The 18,000-nt window shown below is 38.8% G+C and overlaps 1 protein-coding gene and 1 pseudogene across 18 annotated transcripts in view; one reads left to right on the top strand and one right to left on the bottom strand.

Annotated features, from left to right (window-relative positions):
- The window catches only part of LOC104599709 (protein HESO1-like), a 74,205-nt gene that overhangs the window by 1,158 nt on the left and 55,047 nt on the right, over positions 1-18,000 (top strand). For 7 of the 18 annotated variants that reach the window (XM_088891659.1, XM_010262355.3, XM_088891653.1 and 4 more), the window contains 2 exons: positions 7,689-7,877; positions 15,695-15,871. In XM_088891659.1, coding sequence (XP_088747785.1) covers positions 7,796-7,877; positions 15,695-15,871 — 259 coding nt within the window. In that variant the 5' untranslated portion in view covers positions 7,689-7,795. The other 11 variants (XM_019198171.2, XM_088891656.1, XM_088891654.1 and 8 more) reach the window with 10 other exon arrangements.
- LOC148790519 (uncharacterized) lies at positions 7,895-10,922 on the bottom strand (annotated as a pseudogene).

The following is an 18,000-nucleotide window of genomic DNA, read 5'->3' as shown; positions in this document are numbered from 1 at the left end:
CTGATTGGTAGTGGAAACGTTATTAATCAAGAGAAAGCTTGAAACATCAAGTCCACATTTCCACCCATGGACGGCAGAGAAAGCAAGAAACTTCCCATAAAGGGAAGCAAACCATAACTAAGTAGAAGAAGCACTAGCCTGGCTATTGTCCAAAGAGTTTTGTGACATCCTCGTCCAACTGAATGAGATGTTCACTTTGGAAGTCAATGTTCTTGCATCTTACCAATAATATCAGAAGGTTTAACTTCCCTCGCTTCTATTTCTAAAGCACCATCCTCCATAACTTGGTCTGAAGCTCTGAACCAATGAAAGTCATCAACCTAACACCTTGTAGTAGGGCTTTTTTCTCCTCATTAACCAAATACATGATCTAATGCAACTTGGGGAAACCAAAAGAATCTCTCCTGTCACATCCTTGAAAACTTTGCCTACTTGTTATGGGTTTTGACCTTCACTACTCCTTGAGGGAGTTTTTCTTTTTCTTTTTCTTTTTTTTTTGGTAAGGAAAATTTCATTAATCAAAGACAAGGGAAGTTGATTACCAAAAGAAAAAAGACAAATGAAGTTGGGTTGGCTTCCCAGTTCCCACTAAGAATGACAAAAGGCTATACCAAGGAAAAACTCCACAACAAAGAAACACAAGAATTACGGAAAGGATGTATGAGTCTTGAGCAGGGAGCCAGGGACCCATAAGCAAGGCACCAGAAATCATCTTGGTTGTGGCAAACTGGCAACTTCTCTACAATAACACACCATAGATTGGAAGAATACCTGAAAAAACTCTTCCTCTTTTATTTCATACTATGCTTCTAATTTATATACTCTCATCACAACATGCCCTTAGAAACACTTAACCAACCGAAGCTATATGGCAACATGAAGGCATATATAATTACATATGCCTATTTTAAATAGTTATTAGATATCGTATATCATACTATTCTTAATAGTTACAAACATATAGTACTATTTTAAATAGTTAAAGATTTCACAAATAATACTATATCAAATAGTTAGGGATAAATTGAGAAAACCTTTAAAATCCTAGTTAATGCTTAGTCCCTAGCAATCACATCATGGGTATTGACTGAATACTTAATGATGCAGTAGGTATGGCCTTTAACTGACTAGTTGGTCAACTAATTTAGTTGATGCTTTAATGTCATAAACTGTTCCAGCACACTTGCCATGGGTATTGACTGAATACTGAATGATGCAATGGGTATGGTCCTTAACTGACTAGTTGGTCAACTAGCTTAGTTGATGCTTCAATGTCATAAACTGTTCCAGCTCACTTGCCATGTCTTGAAACTCTCCCAAACAGCCTAATGAATATGTATACGCTCCTACCAGTTTCCACTCCCTGATTCTAACCAAGAATAATGATAATTTGGTGATTGTAACTTTAAATTTTTAAAAAATGAGATGTGCATTACATGAGGTTCAAGTTTAAATAGATTTGGGATTCACTATATTTGGCTAAGGAATTAGGAACAAGGATTGATTAAAGATGCAATTGACATGAAAAATTTTATGTACCTATAAATGCAGTGGAAGGTGACTACGAAGTTGTGATATGCTGGATTAGGGATGGGGAGTGGGTCCATAACTTTGGCTGCATTTGGCTTAGCTTATTGATGGCTTATCTCTGCATGGAACATTTTAAACCTTATGGATAAAGTTAGCTTGGATGAGTAATAATGGTAAGATAGGTTCTTTAAAAGTTCAGGGATACTCTAGTTGTTTAAAGTTGTAAAATGGTAGTCCATGTATTTCGGAATAACTTATTAAGGCTCTAATGGTTATCAAAAGATACTTTACATTGTTTTGGAAGGGTATTTTGGCATTTCTTGTATATCATTGAAGTTGGAATTTTTAAATATGTGCTTTGAAACTCCATTCTGGATAAGGAGTTTAGGGGGATCCAACTTCAATGAAATATGTGCCACAAAATTTCCCTAATTTTTAGGTAATTTAGGGGCATCCAAGATGTGAGGAATATAAGATGGATCTTAGGGACTGTGGAAAGAATCACAGGGTTCAAAATCAATCTGGCAAAATGTCATTTGGTGGGTATTCAAATGGAGGATAGGGAGATAGGGAGTTGGAGGAATGCTCATCAACCTTGGGGTGTGAAATTAGACAGTTACTGATCAAATATTTAAGGTTACCTCTTGAGGGCAACCCTCAAGATATATTCTTTTGGGAGGTGGTGATTGAAAGATTTACTAAAAAATTGGTCAATTGGAAAAAAAAACTACATTTCTAACTGACCCTAATTAAATCCACTATGTCCAATTTCCCAATCTATTACTTATCTTCATTTAAAGCCCCAGTGAAAAGAAAAAACTCAGAGTAGAAGCAAAAACTTTTTTCCTAGAGGAAACGAGGATTAGGGGTTTGTTAGCCTTAAAAATCGGAGAACAAAAGAAGGCTACTGTCTTTCTTCTAGAAGAAGCTGTAGGTTGGTTTCTGAGTTGGATTCGTGGTGCCATTTTCTTGATCAGCAAAGGTTAGTTTTACCAATCATCATGTGAAATTTGAGTTTACAAACGGAGTAAACAGATACAACTAGAGTTGCAGGCCCCCAAAATCAGCCTTACAATTTAGCCCAAAATAACTGCTGCCTGTTTGCCCCCTGTTTAGCTAAAGTATCTGCCATGCCATTTGCAGTTCTTCTCACCCATTTAAGAGTAATGCTCAGTTCCCTTGTTATCATTTCAATTTCCCTAATCCTTTGCCTGTAAACCCGAGGGGTTTTACTGTGAAATTTTGTCCAGGAAACCACCACCTGAGAGTCCTCTTCCACTTCTAACCTTTGAAAGCCGAACTGTTTTGCAAGTTTCAGCCCTTGAAGCTGAGCCCTTAATTCTGCTGTCAGTGGATCCCCTTGCTCTACATGGCCTGAATAAAGTGCTAGTACCTCACCTTTTGTACCTCGAAATACACCCCCTAAACCAGCCCTTCATTTCACAAAAAACTTCTGTCAAAATTTAGTTTCACAGAATTAGGTGTTGGCGGTCTCCATTCCATAACAACCCTTTCTCTTGGGCCGAGTTTGCCACTTTCTTCCATGATCTTAAAATAGCATTGAAAGAGAAACCGTGGAAGATTTCCAAAGTTTTTACCCAATGTGCAGCTTTTATCTTTATGGCTTCTATGATTTCCGGCTCTAATCTACACCTTTCATTAAAAATCCTCCCATTCCTTTCTTCCCAAATGGTCCAAAACTCCAAATCAGTGCTGCTCTCATTGCTTTCCACAGAATCCTTTCTCTTTTCTTTGCCTGCCTCAGGAAGCTTGGATCAAAGAGACCCACCACATCCCGGGGAGGAGTCCATCTGCAGCCAAAAAGAGAACAGAAATGCTCCCAAACACAAAGTACAACGGTGCAGCGAATAAACAAATGGGAGATACTTTCTCCACTAGCTTTGCAAAGGCAACAAACATGTGGGGAAAGGCATTTATTTGACCTTCTCTTCTGCAGCAAGTCACAGGTATTTATCTTCCCAAGAAAGATCTCCCAGCAAAGGGCCTAAGTTTTTGGTGGGATTTGCTTGCTCCAAATCTCTTTTACCGGGAGGTTCAAACCCAATGTGGTAGGCTGAATTAGGTTGCTGAAAAAAGAAGCACAAGTGAAGATGCCATCAGTAGAAACTACCCAAACCCTTGTATCCTCTATGTTTTGGTCTAGGAAAATAGAGTCTAGTTTGGCCAAAAGGGTTATCAGAGGGTAATGCGGAGAATAACAAGAGTAGCCATCCTTTGGTCAATTTGGGAAGAGAAAAACAATAGGATCTTCCTAGGGCAAGAAAAATCCAAGGAAGCACTTGTGGAGATTGTCACCATCAAGGTTATGCATTAGCTGAAAGTACATCGTCTCTTCAAGGACTTCTCCTCAGCTGACTTAATTAGTAATTGGAGTGCTATAGCTATATCCTCACCTTCCGTCTCTGTGGTACAAGAATGTTGGGTACTGCCGCCTCAGTTCAGGCTGAAGTTAAACTTTGATGAAAGCTCCTTGGGTAATCCAGGTCAGTCAGGCGGGAGTTGGGGGTGTGTACAGCAACGAGGAAGGAAAAGTCTTGGCCCTTTACTCGGGCCCAATTGGGGTTGGAGATTCATTGAGGGCAGAAGTAATGGCCTTACTTAAAGGTTTGAACCTGGTGAAACAATGGGGAATGCAACAATTAGAAGTGGAAGGAGACTCCAAGCTGGTAATAGGGTGGATGCAAGCTGGAAACCTGGGAGTGTGGTCTCTTAGACAGCCTCTAAGAGAGATTATTAGCTTAGCGAGGGAGATTGGGGTGCATTTTAAATGGGTAAGAAGGTCAACAAATGGAATGACTGACACTTTAGCTAAGAAAGGAGTTACTAGGGAGGCTTTGTTTTGGGCCTGTTTGTAAGTTTTTGATTTTCTTTTTCCATCCATTTTGTGGGTAGTAAGCCTGTAATCTTTTCAATTCTCTAATGAAAGTTACCGTTTCCTATAAAAAAAGGGTTGTCAGAGACTCACATTCCAAGTCCCTAAGACCCCTTCTGAACCCAAAATCCCAGTTCAGCCCTGAGGTATTGAAAGTCACGAATTTTGAAATGGTCTCAGATTTATAGTTTGACAAAGTAAAATGTAAGGGGAATTGGGTCTTTAGAGGTTGTTCTCCCAGCAAGAGGTCTTCCCAAAATAAGACCTTGTTCCCGTTTCCCACATCAAATCAAGTATGGTTGAAGAAGGAAGGAATCACCTCTTGAATTGCTTTCCAGGGAGAAGATGATGGAGCATTAGGGGCTACTTTTGCATCCCAGCCATTGTCTGAATGCCCATGTATACTTACAATCACTTTGTGCCAGAAATTTGTTTGTGTTCTGGAAGGGTGGAGAAGTTCAGGGTGGGAAGAGCTGTCTTTTGTGATTCAGGATTTTCTCTTAAGCTTAGTGACCTGGGCTGTTGTTGTTGAAAAGGAACATAAACCCTTCAAAGCCTGCTCTTTGGCAGGGAGGTTCTCACTCGATTCAAGGACTCTTTTCCTCTTCTCTTGCTTCCCCCTGCTCTCCTCTGGCACTCCTTTTCTTTGTGCTAACTCTCCTGTACTTGGCTGTACAGATCCAGTCCTGGAAGCTACACCTGGTGTGGGTATTGGCTTGAGTGTGCCAAAAAAGCCAGAAGAAGGTGAGGGTTTGGATTTAGGGGAGGAGATTATGGATTTAGTCTTGGGAAACTTAGCTACCTTAATTGAGATGGAAGAGTTTGCTGAGAATAGAATGGAGAAACAGGAATTTACAATGAGTGTAGCAGAGAGAGAGGGGGATGTTTTTAAAAACATTGGTAGAGAAAGGAAGCCTAGTGAGCAATCTCAGGAGAAGGGGTGGACACCAAAAAGATCTAGAAAAGAGCTACATAACTCAAAGTCTACCTCAGGAAGGAAGGGTGTGGAGATAAAAAACAGGAAGAGGAAAATGAATGAAGTGGAGAAGTTTTCTTGTGGAGTATCTTATGAAAAGGTTGAAAGCAGAAAGAGGCAAACAAAGCGGAGACTAGGAGTTGGAAGTAGAAGGGGGGTACTAAAACTTAGTGAAATGAAGATTCTGTGCTGGAATGTAATGGGGTTAGGCAGTGCCAAAAAGAGGAGAGTTATAAGAAATGTATTGAGAAAAGAGAAACCAGAGATTGTAATGATTCAAGAAACAAAACTCTTGGATTTGGACAGAAGAGGAGAGTTATAAGAAATGTATTAAGAAAAGAGAAACCGGAGATTGTAATGATTCAAGAAACCAAACTCTTGGATTTTGACAGAAGAAGAATAAGGAGCATTTGACATTCTTTTTTTTTGATCAATAGCATTTGACATTCTTCATGGATGAATTGATTAAATATATTTAGGAGGTCCCATGGTGCTTGTTGTTTGCTGATGACTTAGCATTAATTGATGAAACTAAAGAATGATCAATGCAAAATTTTGGCCAAAAACTTTAGAAACAATAGGTTTTAGAATAAGTAGGATTAAAACAGTAATATAAATTTAATTATAAGGTAAATTACATACTACCACCCTGTACTTTGGGGGTAGTGACACTTAGCCCCTTGAACTTTCATTTGCAACAACGACTCCCTTGACCATTCAGATTTCAACATTTTTCCTTCTTTGTTAACTGGATTAACGGGGATTATAATTACCAAAATTCCCTTTTGAGAACCATAGGGGCGAAAGATGTCATTTCAAAATGATGAAAATGGGTAGGGCAAAGCAGCTGATCTAACCTTCATCTACAATGTGTTGATGGCTACATTGATCTGTGTTTTGCTCATTTGACTTTGGGAAAGAAGAACAAAACATATAAAGAGTTTTTTAAAGTATGTAAGAGAATGGGAAAATTATCTAATAAATTAAGGAAAAGGGTAGTTTAGGGATTTAGAAATGTTTAACAAGCATACGACAGTCAAATGAGAATCTTTTTTTCGGGGGAATATGTTATTGGCAGTGTTGTAATTCGGTGGTTGTGTTTAAACTCCGTACACTAAGGGTTGACAGCTGTATTTTGAAATCTCTTTAATTCTTTATTGAAGTTACTATTTCCAATAAAAAAGAGAAACTTTTTTCGAAGTTAACTGATGGAATTCTAATGGAAGGAGCAAAGTGTTGCAATCTTAAAGTTCAGGGGGGCTTTGTCGCAAATGAAAGTTCAGGGGTCTAAGTGTCATTACCCCCAAAGTACAGGATTCACAAAACCTGGGTTAGAGTCATTTCTGTTTTTAAAATTTATTTCTTTATGAGTGGAAGAGAATGTGACATAAAATGAAGTATTGGATTCACAAAACCTTCTGACTGGTGGTTCCTTGTAGGCGAGATTTTTACACATTGTCAATGAAATCAAGAGGTTTTAGATAATTTCCCTTCTTATTGTCATATAATAAGTTTCATTTTTGTCACAAGTATTTTTATATTTAATACATCTAGTAGTCAGATTAGTTATAACTATACAATTGATCTATTCATTGATATCTTGATGATAACTATAATTTTTCCTTCAGTTTTACTTAGAATATGTATTTGGGTTTTGTTTTAAATTTGTTTTATCATTCAGCGTAGGTGGTTGAACGATGTTTTACTTTTCTGACATTTTCTGATAGCATTCAAAATTTTATATGTTCTAATGGTTTCATTGGCTCTATGGAGAATTGTGGTTATTCTAGTCTCTGCTTCTCCAAATAAGTTCTTTTTCTGTTTGGATAGTTTTTGAGAATGAGAGACTGAAGTGTAAATAAACTATGTTATTCTGTGGCTAATTGGTACAGTATAGTAACTAGGTTGGAAACTTTGTTAAACCCTGTATGACTTGAGTTTGAATCCTTACCAACTACTGCTTACGGTTGCACCTGGTTACAGTCATGTTCCAACATGTCACAAGTTGATATTTAACCCAACATATGACAGTTCATTTTAATGCCTGCCTCTCTTGTTTGCTTTTTGTTGAATACTTTATTTTTTAGTGTAGTTTTGAATCCTACACTGTATCCTGCTATGCCCTTTCTGTATTTAGGTAATGTAGTTTATATATAACACCAGAACTATAATACAAGGACTACCCTACTTAGGTTCATAAGATTTTATAGATGAAGCTTACTAATTGGAATTTTAACATGCAACTCATTTCCTTTTTTTATGCTTTTTTTTTTTATTGTTTCGTTCTAGTCTTGTGCAAGAGAGCAAAAAAGCTTGAGTTACAAGAATCAGAAAAGTTCAGATTTACTCTTGCTCGTCTTTCTGCAATAGAGAGTTTTCTAAATGAAGTCTATGCGATGCTTCGTCCAAAACCTAGTGATTATCATAATCGGAGAGATTTGATTCGTATTTTCAACAGGATGGCAAAAGATACCTATGGTAACATTCTCTCTCTCTCTCTCTCTTTCTCTCTCCCTCCCTCCCTCCCTCTAAAATTAACCAGTAAATTTGTAGTAACCATTAGATGGGTAGAGCCTAACAATATCATTCCTTTTCCTGCTTTGGTAATGGTTTCAAGTATGCCAAACAAAGGAATAAAAAGAGTACAACAAACCTCATCCAATCATTTTTTTTTTGATAATTGAAATAATTTTATTAATCAGCAGTAGACAATAGTACAAAGTCCCCAAGGAAAGGTACGAGTTGCAACCTCGCCGGGCTAGTTTAGTACAGGTTTCCAAATTAATAACAACTTACAAAGAAGCACAAAAAAGATCTTCCCTAGAAACCCCTTGTTTGGCTAAAGCATTAGCCAAAGAATTAGTAGAGCTACTAACCCATTTTACCTCAACTCTCATATTGCTGGTTAACCATTTTACTTTTTTGATGAGATCTTTGTAGCCCCAAATGGTGGTATCCAAGTTTAGGAGCTACCTTGTTACCACCTGAGAGTCCCCTTCAACTAGGAGATGCTCCACCCCAAGCTGGTTGGCGATCTGAATTCCTTGTACTGGAGCAAGGATTTCTGCCCTTGTGGAACCCCCCACTCCCACCGGTCCTGAGAATAGGGAAATTATGTTGCTGTCCTTATTTCTCAAGATAATCCCTATACCTGAAGGCCCGGGGTTGCCTTGGTTGCTTCCATCAAAGTTCATCTTGATGACACCTTCCAAAGGTGGAACCCATTCTGACAGAATTCTATCCTTTTTTGTTGAAGTGTTAGTTATTACTAGCCGATTCCTCCACAAGTCATCAAAGATATCCACAGTTTTCAGCCAATGGATTGCTCTTGTTAGGATATAGTCCATTTCATCTAACCCTCTTTCCTTTAAGAAAATTCTTGCATTCCTTTCCTCCCAAAGAGTCCACAGAGTGGCTGCCTTGACACATTTCCACATGACCTTCTTCTAGTGTGCCAAACAAAGACAGATGGGTTGAATAACAAGCTTAAATTAGAAGGCATAGACCACCTACCTCCAAATAAACAAAGGCTCCACCTCCATATAGCTGTAGCAAAGGAACAGGAGAATACAACAATTTTTGTAAGTTTTCCAAAGTATTGATTTTCCCATAGAAGACTTTCCAGTAGAATACAACAATTTTTGGGGGAATAGGTCATGCCTAGACTTCTTTGACAGGGAATCCTTGGGAAATGGGGTTAGAACTGAGGGATTTTAGAAAAGAAGAGCAAGTAAAAGTACCTTTTGGAAGAGGAGTCCAAACCCTTTGATCAGAAGAAGTAGGGTCCAAGCAAACGGATTCTAGTAAGTGAATTAGCTCAATAACACAACTCGACTCACCATCCCTTAACCCTCTACGAAACCCAAAGTCCTAGTTTAGAGATAAGGGGTTTAACGGGCTCGTTAGAAAAGTTGCAATTGGCTCATGTTTGTGAAGGGAAAGGGAATAGAGCAAGGGGAAACAATCTTTGAGGGGTTGAGTACCCACCTAAATATCCTCCCAGAATAGAATAGCATTACCAGAACAAGCATCATACCTGATGAATCTGAGGAAGCGAGGGAGAATACCATGTATAGCCTTCCAAGGTGTAGTAAGGGTAGCTCGGTGAGATATCTCGGAATCCCAACCATTTCCTACACAACCATGAATGCTTGCCACCACCTCATGCCATAATCTCTCTCTCTCTCTCTCGGGGCCATCTCCATAGCCACTTCCCTAGAAGGGCGACTTTCTTCAACACTATGTTCCCTATCCCTAAACCCCCTTCTTCCTTTGGTTTGTTAACTATCTCTCATCTGATATGTTCCCTATCCCTATTCCTAAACCTCATCCAATCATTTAGTATCATTGTTTTAGATAAAACCTGAGTGTAGAACCCTTTTAATGATCCAAAAAGCAACCAAGAAAAAAAAAAAAGAAAAGAAAACACTCCCAATATGAAGAAAGGAAACTTTAAACCAAAAAAAGCAGAAGCACTTATTCAGTATTCATTGTTTCAGTTTCTTGAACTACTAGGGCATTCTCTGGTTAAGTGGTCTTACTCCCCACAATTATAGCAACTCTCGCCACCAAATCAGCCTCCACCATACCTTCCACCATTGCCTCCACTTGCCTGATAACTTTCCCTTGAAAAGTGCCCCGTCTCGCTATAGTTGTAATAAATCCCATCACCACTACCTCCATAACCACCGCCACCGCCACTGTATCTCCCATTACCACCTCTTCCACCTTTACTACTACCCTTGTTAAAATCATATCCCCCACCACCATAACCAGTTAACCACTACAAAAGCTGTACCCACCACCACTGCATCCACCTCTACCACCACCACCGTAATCTCCTACTTCCTAGAATGTTATATCCATTGCGGCCAGTCACATCCACAACTTTTGTCCTCCCATCTTTGGAAGTATCAATCACAAATTCAACCTCCTCTAGATGACTTGATAGATGAAAAGATGGATGAAAAGATCTTTGCCACCATTGTTTGGGGTAATAAAACCAAGATCCTTCATTTTGTTGAACCATTTCACAACTCCTATCACTTTGGTACTTCCTTGAGCCCTATCACTTCAGTATTCATTGTTTCAGTTTATCAAAAGCCCTAAGCCCTAACACTAGAAACAAACCAAATATGAAATCCTAACACTAAGAGAACTAACGAAAGAAAGGACCAAGTAGAGAGTGACCGATCACTCACTCCTCCCTCTTTTCCTTCCCATTCTTTATCTCTTCTAACTTCTTTTCCACAATATAGAAAACTAATCCTTGCACTTCAATTTGGGTTCCACAATTATTGAAAATTTTCTTTGAAATCTTGCTATTTTAACCACTAGTGTGAAGCCGGAAGAGGTGCCTCAATCCATTGACGTATTCTTGAATGGAGTCTGGTTGAAGGTGTGGATCGCGTTGGAACATGAAGCATATGGTCGAGAGGTTGAAGATGAAGCTGACAAGGTAGGGGGAAGGCCATGTGGCAACCAAAGTTTGGAAGAACGTCTGGGGGTAGAATGGCTAGGCATGGAAGAAGTATCGACAGAGGAAAAGAGGAATAAATCTCTGTCCTCCGAAAGGTCAAAAATATTAAATGATGTTGGAAAGAGGAAAGTGGAGAATGAGAAAGGAAAGGGCAGGGTTCCTGTAAGATCGGATACTTTGGGTGACCTGACTAAGATAAATGGCTCGAGAAAATTTATTGGGTCGGGTCTTAGGGGTGAGTGCTCCAAACCAAGTGGGATTATGGAGACTTTTAGAAACTTGAAGGATAATCCCGACAAGTCTTCTTTTAGAATTGAAATACAAGATATTGAGGAGCCCCATTGCAATAAAGAGGGCTTCAACGCCTGCTCCAACTCTGTGCAGGCGGAGTCTGAGTTCAAACTCCTACAATAGGACAATAAGGAGGATGGGGAAGAATTGTTGGTCGCCAAGAATGGAAAGAAAGAAGGTCTAGAAAAGGATAGAGGGAGTGAGTGGCTGGGGGAGAGCAAGAAGTGGTAGTGGAAGGAAAAAACGTGGAATAAAATCCTCTATCCTTGCCAGGGAGGAACGAAAGCAGGGCCACTGAAGAGGGGGAGAACTTAAAGGGAGATGAGGGGATTGAGACTGAAGGTGCAAAGGAAACAAGAATTGTGGAAGAGATGTAGAGGAATAAAGGAGAAGGGGACAAATGTGTAGAAGGGAATGCAGGAGGGAAGAAGGATTTGGGAATTGAAGGAGAGGGAAGTAAAGGTGTAGAAGGTAAGAATGGGAGGGAGGCTAGAACATATAAAACGAAAAAGTATAGAACTTGCCCTTTAGAGGAGATTGGAGAGGAAGGGATGGAAGTGGATTCAGGGGAGGAAAATGAGTCTGAACTGATGATCGATGAGACCCAGTTGGTAGAATAGACTGCTAACATTGAGGAAGTGGTGAATAGGGGAGTGAAAGTTAGCAAAATATTGGGTCTGTTTTTTCTAGGAGGGGAGGAATTCGTAAAAGAAGCCTTTAGATCTGTGGAGGAAACATCTGGGAAGAATGAAGGCTTGACAGATCCAGCGGTTAATTCTAATTGCAATAACTCAACAAGGCAAGAGATGGGAGCGATTGCCGGAGGTTGCATGGATTTCATGGAGAGGCCAGGAGAAGTGGTTGAGGGGTTGGTGGTTGAAGACAGGGGTCAGAAGTCAGCAGGGAATCCTGAAGCAGCAGTGGGAAATCTAAACAGTCAGAAGATTCAGAAATCAAAGGAATAAAAGATCCCAACAACAGGTCCTAGTCTCTAAGGTTTTCATGAGGTTAAAGGGTGGACTATTCGGAATGGGACCTAACAAGCTCGTCAAAAAACCCAAAGGATCAGTCAAAACACAACAACAAAAATGTACTCAAAAAATTGAGAAAGATGCTTGAAGTGGCAAGTTGGGGTTTGGGTGTATTGCTTGGGTTTTTGTTGGGCATCGACCACCGGGCTGTTTTGATTTCTGGTTTATTTCGTCTTTTATACTGTATTATATTGTTATGGGTAAGGGACTTTCGTTAGTTGGGTCTTTTTAGTTTGATGGTTGATTTGTTTTTTTCTTTTTTTTGTTCTCATTGGGTTTTTGTTTGGGTTGGCCTTTCTTTTCGGGTGATTGCTTATCACCTTCCTCGTATCCTCTTTTATTTGTTTCAATAAATTTTCTGTTATCTTCAAAAAAAAAAGGTTTGGTTTTCCTATTTATTCTCTCCCCAACCAAGAAGATGTAGGTATGATCTGACAGTGGCCTAGGTAATGCCTCCTGACTCAGCCATGGGGATTGCTCTTCCCCTCTGTTAGTGAATAAAAACCTAGTGCCTGTTTAGGAGAGCTTCCAATGTAATGGCTTCTGGCAGTATATGAGCTGAGGAACCTGGAATGCCGTGAGGGTTTGGCAAAAACCCAAAAAGTCGAAAATAGGCTTATAGAAGCTGCAAAATTGACTTTTCGGTGAATGGTTGCTGGATATGGTATCAGAGAGCCTGTGTGATCAAGTGGTTTAGTGTTTGATCATTGTCACCCCCATTATAATTAATTAAATTTTAGCACAAGGTATGGGTGGGGCTATGTTTGTCCATGCTTCAAGTCCAATGGGCTTTTGTGTGAGGAGGTGTTAGGGAATAAAAACCTATTTAGGGACCTTAGCTAACAGCTTAAGCTTTTTGGTTGAAAGTTTGCTTGAGACACTCAACAAATACCAAATATCTTTTTAACTTGACAGGTGATGGATTCAACTGGTTGTTAGCCCATGTGAAGTATGACCTTCATAATGGTAGATCAATCCGTTTATACCTACCATCTGAATAAATACCTTCATTCCTGGTGTCACCCATGAACCTCGCTGCTTCTCATTTGGTAATCTGATGGTATTGGTATTGAAATCCTCCACATAACAATGCAACTCCCATTTACTCCTTATATCATTTGTACTCCCCTCTCTTCTTCGATCCCCCTCCTCACTTGGTTTGTATGCCCTTGTTACACATTGCATTTGAAGCTATCTGCCAATTCAGCCTCAATTGTTACTAAGAAATGAAGTAATCTGTCTCCAAGAAACCCAAACACATGTCTCTTATTGCTTGGATTGTGTCAGGGTTTTAGTGTAGCAGTGTTAGACCAAATACCATAATCCATGCTGAGGAGTCATTCCACTCACAAGAATCCTCATTTGTTTTGCTTCCTGAACATGCACTCCACTGATCTACCACTAGTTCCACTCGTTCATTTGCCAATCCCTCCTTTTGAGGATTTCTACCACACCCCCCTTAGATGAGACTTTGAATAAGCATAGTTCATTTATTAGCCTCTTCACCCTCATGTCATCTATTGGGTTCACACTTTTTTTTTCCATAATTAAGGTCCCACACTTCCTTTGGACTTTGGCTAGTCTTCAATTTAGTGAAGTTCTTCCAACTTTCCCTTGAAATGGATGACAAGTAAACTTTGAAGAAATTCTCTTCTCTCTACTCCTTGCTTCTCTGAATCTAGGAAGAACACCTTTCTCCATTTTCAAAAAGACATCCTCATCTTTGTAGTCCATGCCTTCAGTTGCAACATCTCCCGATAAGTTACAATGCCCCCTTTTCTACCTAAAACAGCTCTATCACTAGTACTTTAGTGATGGAGTACCAAATGAAGGAGACATTAAATAAGATAAAGAGGAGAAAGGCATTAGGATGGTATCTCAATAGAAGTTTGGAAAGGCATTGAGAGAGGTAGGCTTATTATGGTTAACTGAACTATTTAATAAGATAATAAATGTAAAGAAAGTGTTTGATGAATGAAAAAGACAATTATGGGCCTATATTTAGAAACAAAGGCGAAATACAAAATCGTAATAATTATCATGGTGATAAACACATGAACCACACTATGAAATTTCGGGAGAGAATAATTGAGCAAAGGTTATGATATGGAACAAGTATATTAGAAAACCAACATGAGCTTAAGCTAGGGAAATCAACCATGGAAGCCATCTTTTTATCAAGATGATAGATAGAAAAGTCTAGAGAGAAAAAGGGAGATTTTTCAATATGGTATTTGTTGATCTAAAGAAGCATATAATAGAGTCCCTAAATAGATAATATGTTGGATTTTGGAACAAAAGGAGTTTCTAATAGGTACATGGAACTAATCGAGTATATGTATGAGGGTTTAACAATCAATATCAGAGCATTTGTGGGATAGACATCAGATGATGATAATCATGATAGTTCCCTTGAGATCATCAGTCCAGTAGGACTTATTCCTTTGTCCAATCAGAAAATATAAAAGAAAAAGAGTTTGAAGTCGAAGAAAAGAGGAAAAAGCTGATATATAGAAATTTAATGCTCCGATGCCATTTTTTCAGCAATAGGTCAGTCAGAGGAATAAAAGAGATGAGAAAAAGGGCAGACTGTTATCCGAGTGATGACACCCATGGTCTTATTTATATTAAGAGTGTAAAGACACAATATACCATTTTTGTGCAGTTTTTGAGGGATTCACACCCTCCATAGCAATATAGTTATATTTCCACCTGTCAAAATTAAAGTGTAGAACTGAGTAAAAGGGTATAGATGCCCCTGTGGCCAGTACATTATATATTACAACAGCAATAATGTCAATAGTTTACTGTTGCTCATAAAATAAAAGGATTTGGTCCTTAAAGTCTTAGAAGATTCTACTTCATTTGGAAGATTCATTTGTTCCTTTCTTCTTATATGTGCCATGTGTCTGCATGAATAATGGCCTTCCAGTACACCTTGCTCCTAAACCCAAATCTCATCTTTCCATTGGCAAAATATATCTAGAATTCACCACAGCCATCAATTGTAGAACGCCCAGCACCAAGAAATGCCATAACTGTCTGGTTACTGCATTAGCTGATTCCCCTTTAAATAGATTATGCAGATCTGTGGAAGATGTAATGAGTGTAGTATACTCTTTCTCCACAAAAGTGTTTTTTTTTTAGATCAGCAATAAAAGATTTTGTTAACTTAGAGGAGAAAAAGTACAAAGGAGCTGGGAACTTCCCAGGCAATCTTTTCTGAATATGCCTCCATAGAATTTCCCATGCATAGAAGGAAATTTCAGGTGGAGTAGAAGAGAGCCAATGCCTCATCATTGGGTGGGATTGTAGATGCATTCTTTACTTTCATATTTACATATTATACAATTTATTCATGTGCTATTTTTTTCCTTACTCTTTCTTTGCCGCAGCTTTTTTTTTTCCTTCCATCTAGTTTTTCTTATTTTCTTTGTAACTTGCAGTTCTTGCATGTGAATTTAAATTTCATTTTCATTTATGTTTTCTTTCAGGTAGTCACAATGACTTTCCTATTGTGGAGCCATTTGGGTCTTTTTTAATGGATATGTTCAGTGCCAACAGTGATTTAGATTTATCCATTAATTTTAGTAATGATGCAGATCATCTCCAGAGAGACAAGAAGATTCAACACCTCAGGAAGTTTGCGAAAGTCCTTTATACTCTTCAACGTAATTACCTAACAGTAAACATTTTATATTAACTTTTCCATTTTGAAGTTTTTTTTATTGATGAAGAACCACTTGTTCTCTTTTGATCCTATGCTTTAGCAGTCCCACAATTGGAGATCTGCACTTAATTAAATTAAAGCTGAAATTTCAATTACCTTATGAATGGGGAAAAATTTGAAGCTTACTGAGTTTAGGGCTGGAGCCAAGATTGGGATGGGACTCAATTACAATTTATCCCAAACAATTGCTCCTTGTACCCCTTGCTTTGTCAAACAATCTGTCAGTCCATTGTCTATTCTCCTAATCCAGTTAAAAGTAGCTCCCACTTGTAATCTTATGCAATACCTTATCTTGTATATAGTGTTATAAGTAGCCACTTCTTCAATAAACGGTGTTGAAGAGGCGGCTCGTAATAGACCTATAAGTTTCTGTAACACTATGTACAAGATAATTGCAAAAGTTTTGGTTGGCTAATAGGCTTAAAAAGGTATTGCACAAGATTACATATCCCCAACAAAGTGCTTTTTTGGCTGGGAGAGCAATCATTGACAAAATTGCTCATGAGATCATCCACTATGTGAATTCTTTAAGTCCAGGGAAGGGATTATAGCAATTATATTGGATATGAGCAGGCTTATGATAAGGTCAAGTGAACTTCTATGGATAATGTCATGCAAAAGTTTGGCTTTGTGTCCTATAAGATTCTAATCAATGAATGATATTCTTGGAAGGATATTTGTCCCAGCAAGAGGCCTAAGGTAGGGAGGTTCTTTATCTCCCTGTCTGTTTTTCATTTGTTTTGAAGCTTCTCCATAAAATTTAATAATTTAATTCAAAAGAAAGATATCTATGGGGTTAAAATGTGTGGAGATTTGCAAGCCCCTATCACATGGGGGTCTGGGGATAAGAAATTGCAAATTCTTTAACTTAGCCTTATTAGGTAGTTGGCTTTGGAGGTTTGCTGCTGAGCCAGATAACCTATGGAGGAAGGTAATAGCCGAGAAACATGGACTAGACAATAGTGGTTTGGAAAGTGGTTCACCCTTGGTGACATAACGGGTGTAGTTTGTGGAAAGGAATCTACAGAGCTTCCACCATTTTCAGAAGTGGCATCATATTTCAAATAGGAGATGGAAGAAGGATCAGATTCTGCTTGGATCCTTGGACTGGGAAGAGCTCTCTTAAAGAGCTGTTTCCCACCTTGTACACTTTGGCAGTTGATAAGGAGGTGCTGGTAGCTCACTCTTTTGTTCTTGAGGGGTAATAGCATCTGCTGGACTCCTTTTAAAAGGGTCTTTAATGATTGGGAGATTCAACCTCTTAGCTCTTCTTCAGGCTTAGGCTTTAAATTTACAAACTCAGGATACAAGAGTGTGGAAAGGGAACAGATCAGGAGAGTTCTCAGTAAAATCCTTTTACAGCTTTTTAGTGAGAGGAAATGAAGTCTCTTTTCCTAGCCGGGCCATCTGGGGGACAGTGGCTCCCTCAAAAGTTAAATTTTTTGAATGGGTGGAAGCTTTAGAGAAATGCCTTTCCAAAGAGATGCTGGTGAGCGGAGGCTTTATCTGCAATGACCTGAGGTGCATCCTTTGTAGTGTGGAAACAGAATCAGTTAATCATCTGTTTTTACACTGCAAGTTTGTCTCAGAGTTTTGGAGCTACTTTATACAGATTCTGAAGTTAAGTTGGTGCATGCCTGCCTCAGTTAAAGCATGTTTAGAGGCATGGCATATACCAGGGATGACAAAGAAAGGAAAGGTTTGCTGGTCCTTCATTCCTTTGGAAATTCTCTGGGTTGTGTGGCTTGAAAGGAATAGTAGAATTTTTTATCACAAGGTCTCCTCTGAAGCCGAGGTCATCAACATGGTCATAGGGTTTGTTAGAAGTTGCTTGTCTATACATACAAATTTTAAAGATGATACATCTGATTGTACTTTTTTGAGGATGGCCTTTTTTTGAGGTCCTTCTGGCTTGTTTTTTGTACAGCTTCTCATTGTACAAAGGACCTTTTGATTAATACAAATATACTCAACCTTTGCTCAAAAAAAAGTGTGGAGATTGCCCTACCATATCTTACCTCTTTTTAATGATGATAGCTATGTCTTTGTAAGTGCAAATATTAAAGAAGG

The sequence above is a fragment of the Nelumbo nucifera genome, chromosome 7 (assembly GCF_055504915.1).
Source record: "Nelumbo nucifera cultivar China Antique chromosome 7, China Antique-T2T, whole genome shotgun sequence".
In the NCBI taxonomy this organism is placed as follows: domain Eukaryota; kingdom Viridiplantae; phylum Streptophyta; class Magnoliopsida; order Proteales; family Nelumbonaceae; genus Nelumbo; species Nelumbo nucifera.
Note: the sequence above shows the minus strand (reverse complement) of the source record. Positions and strands in the feature narration are given on the sequence as shown.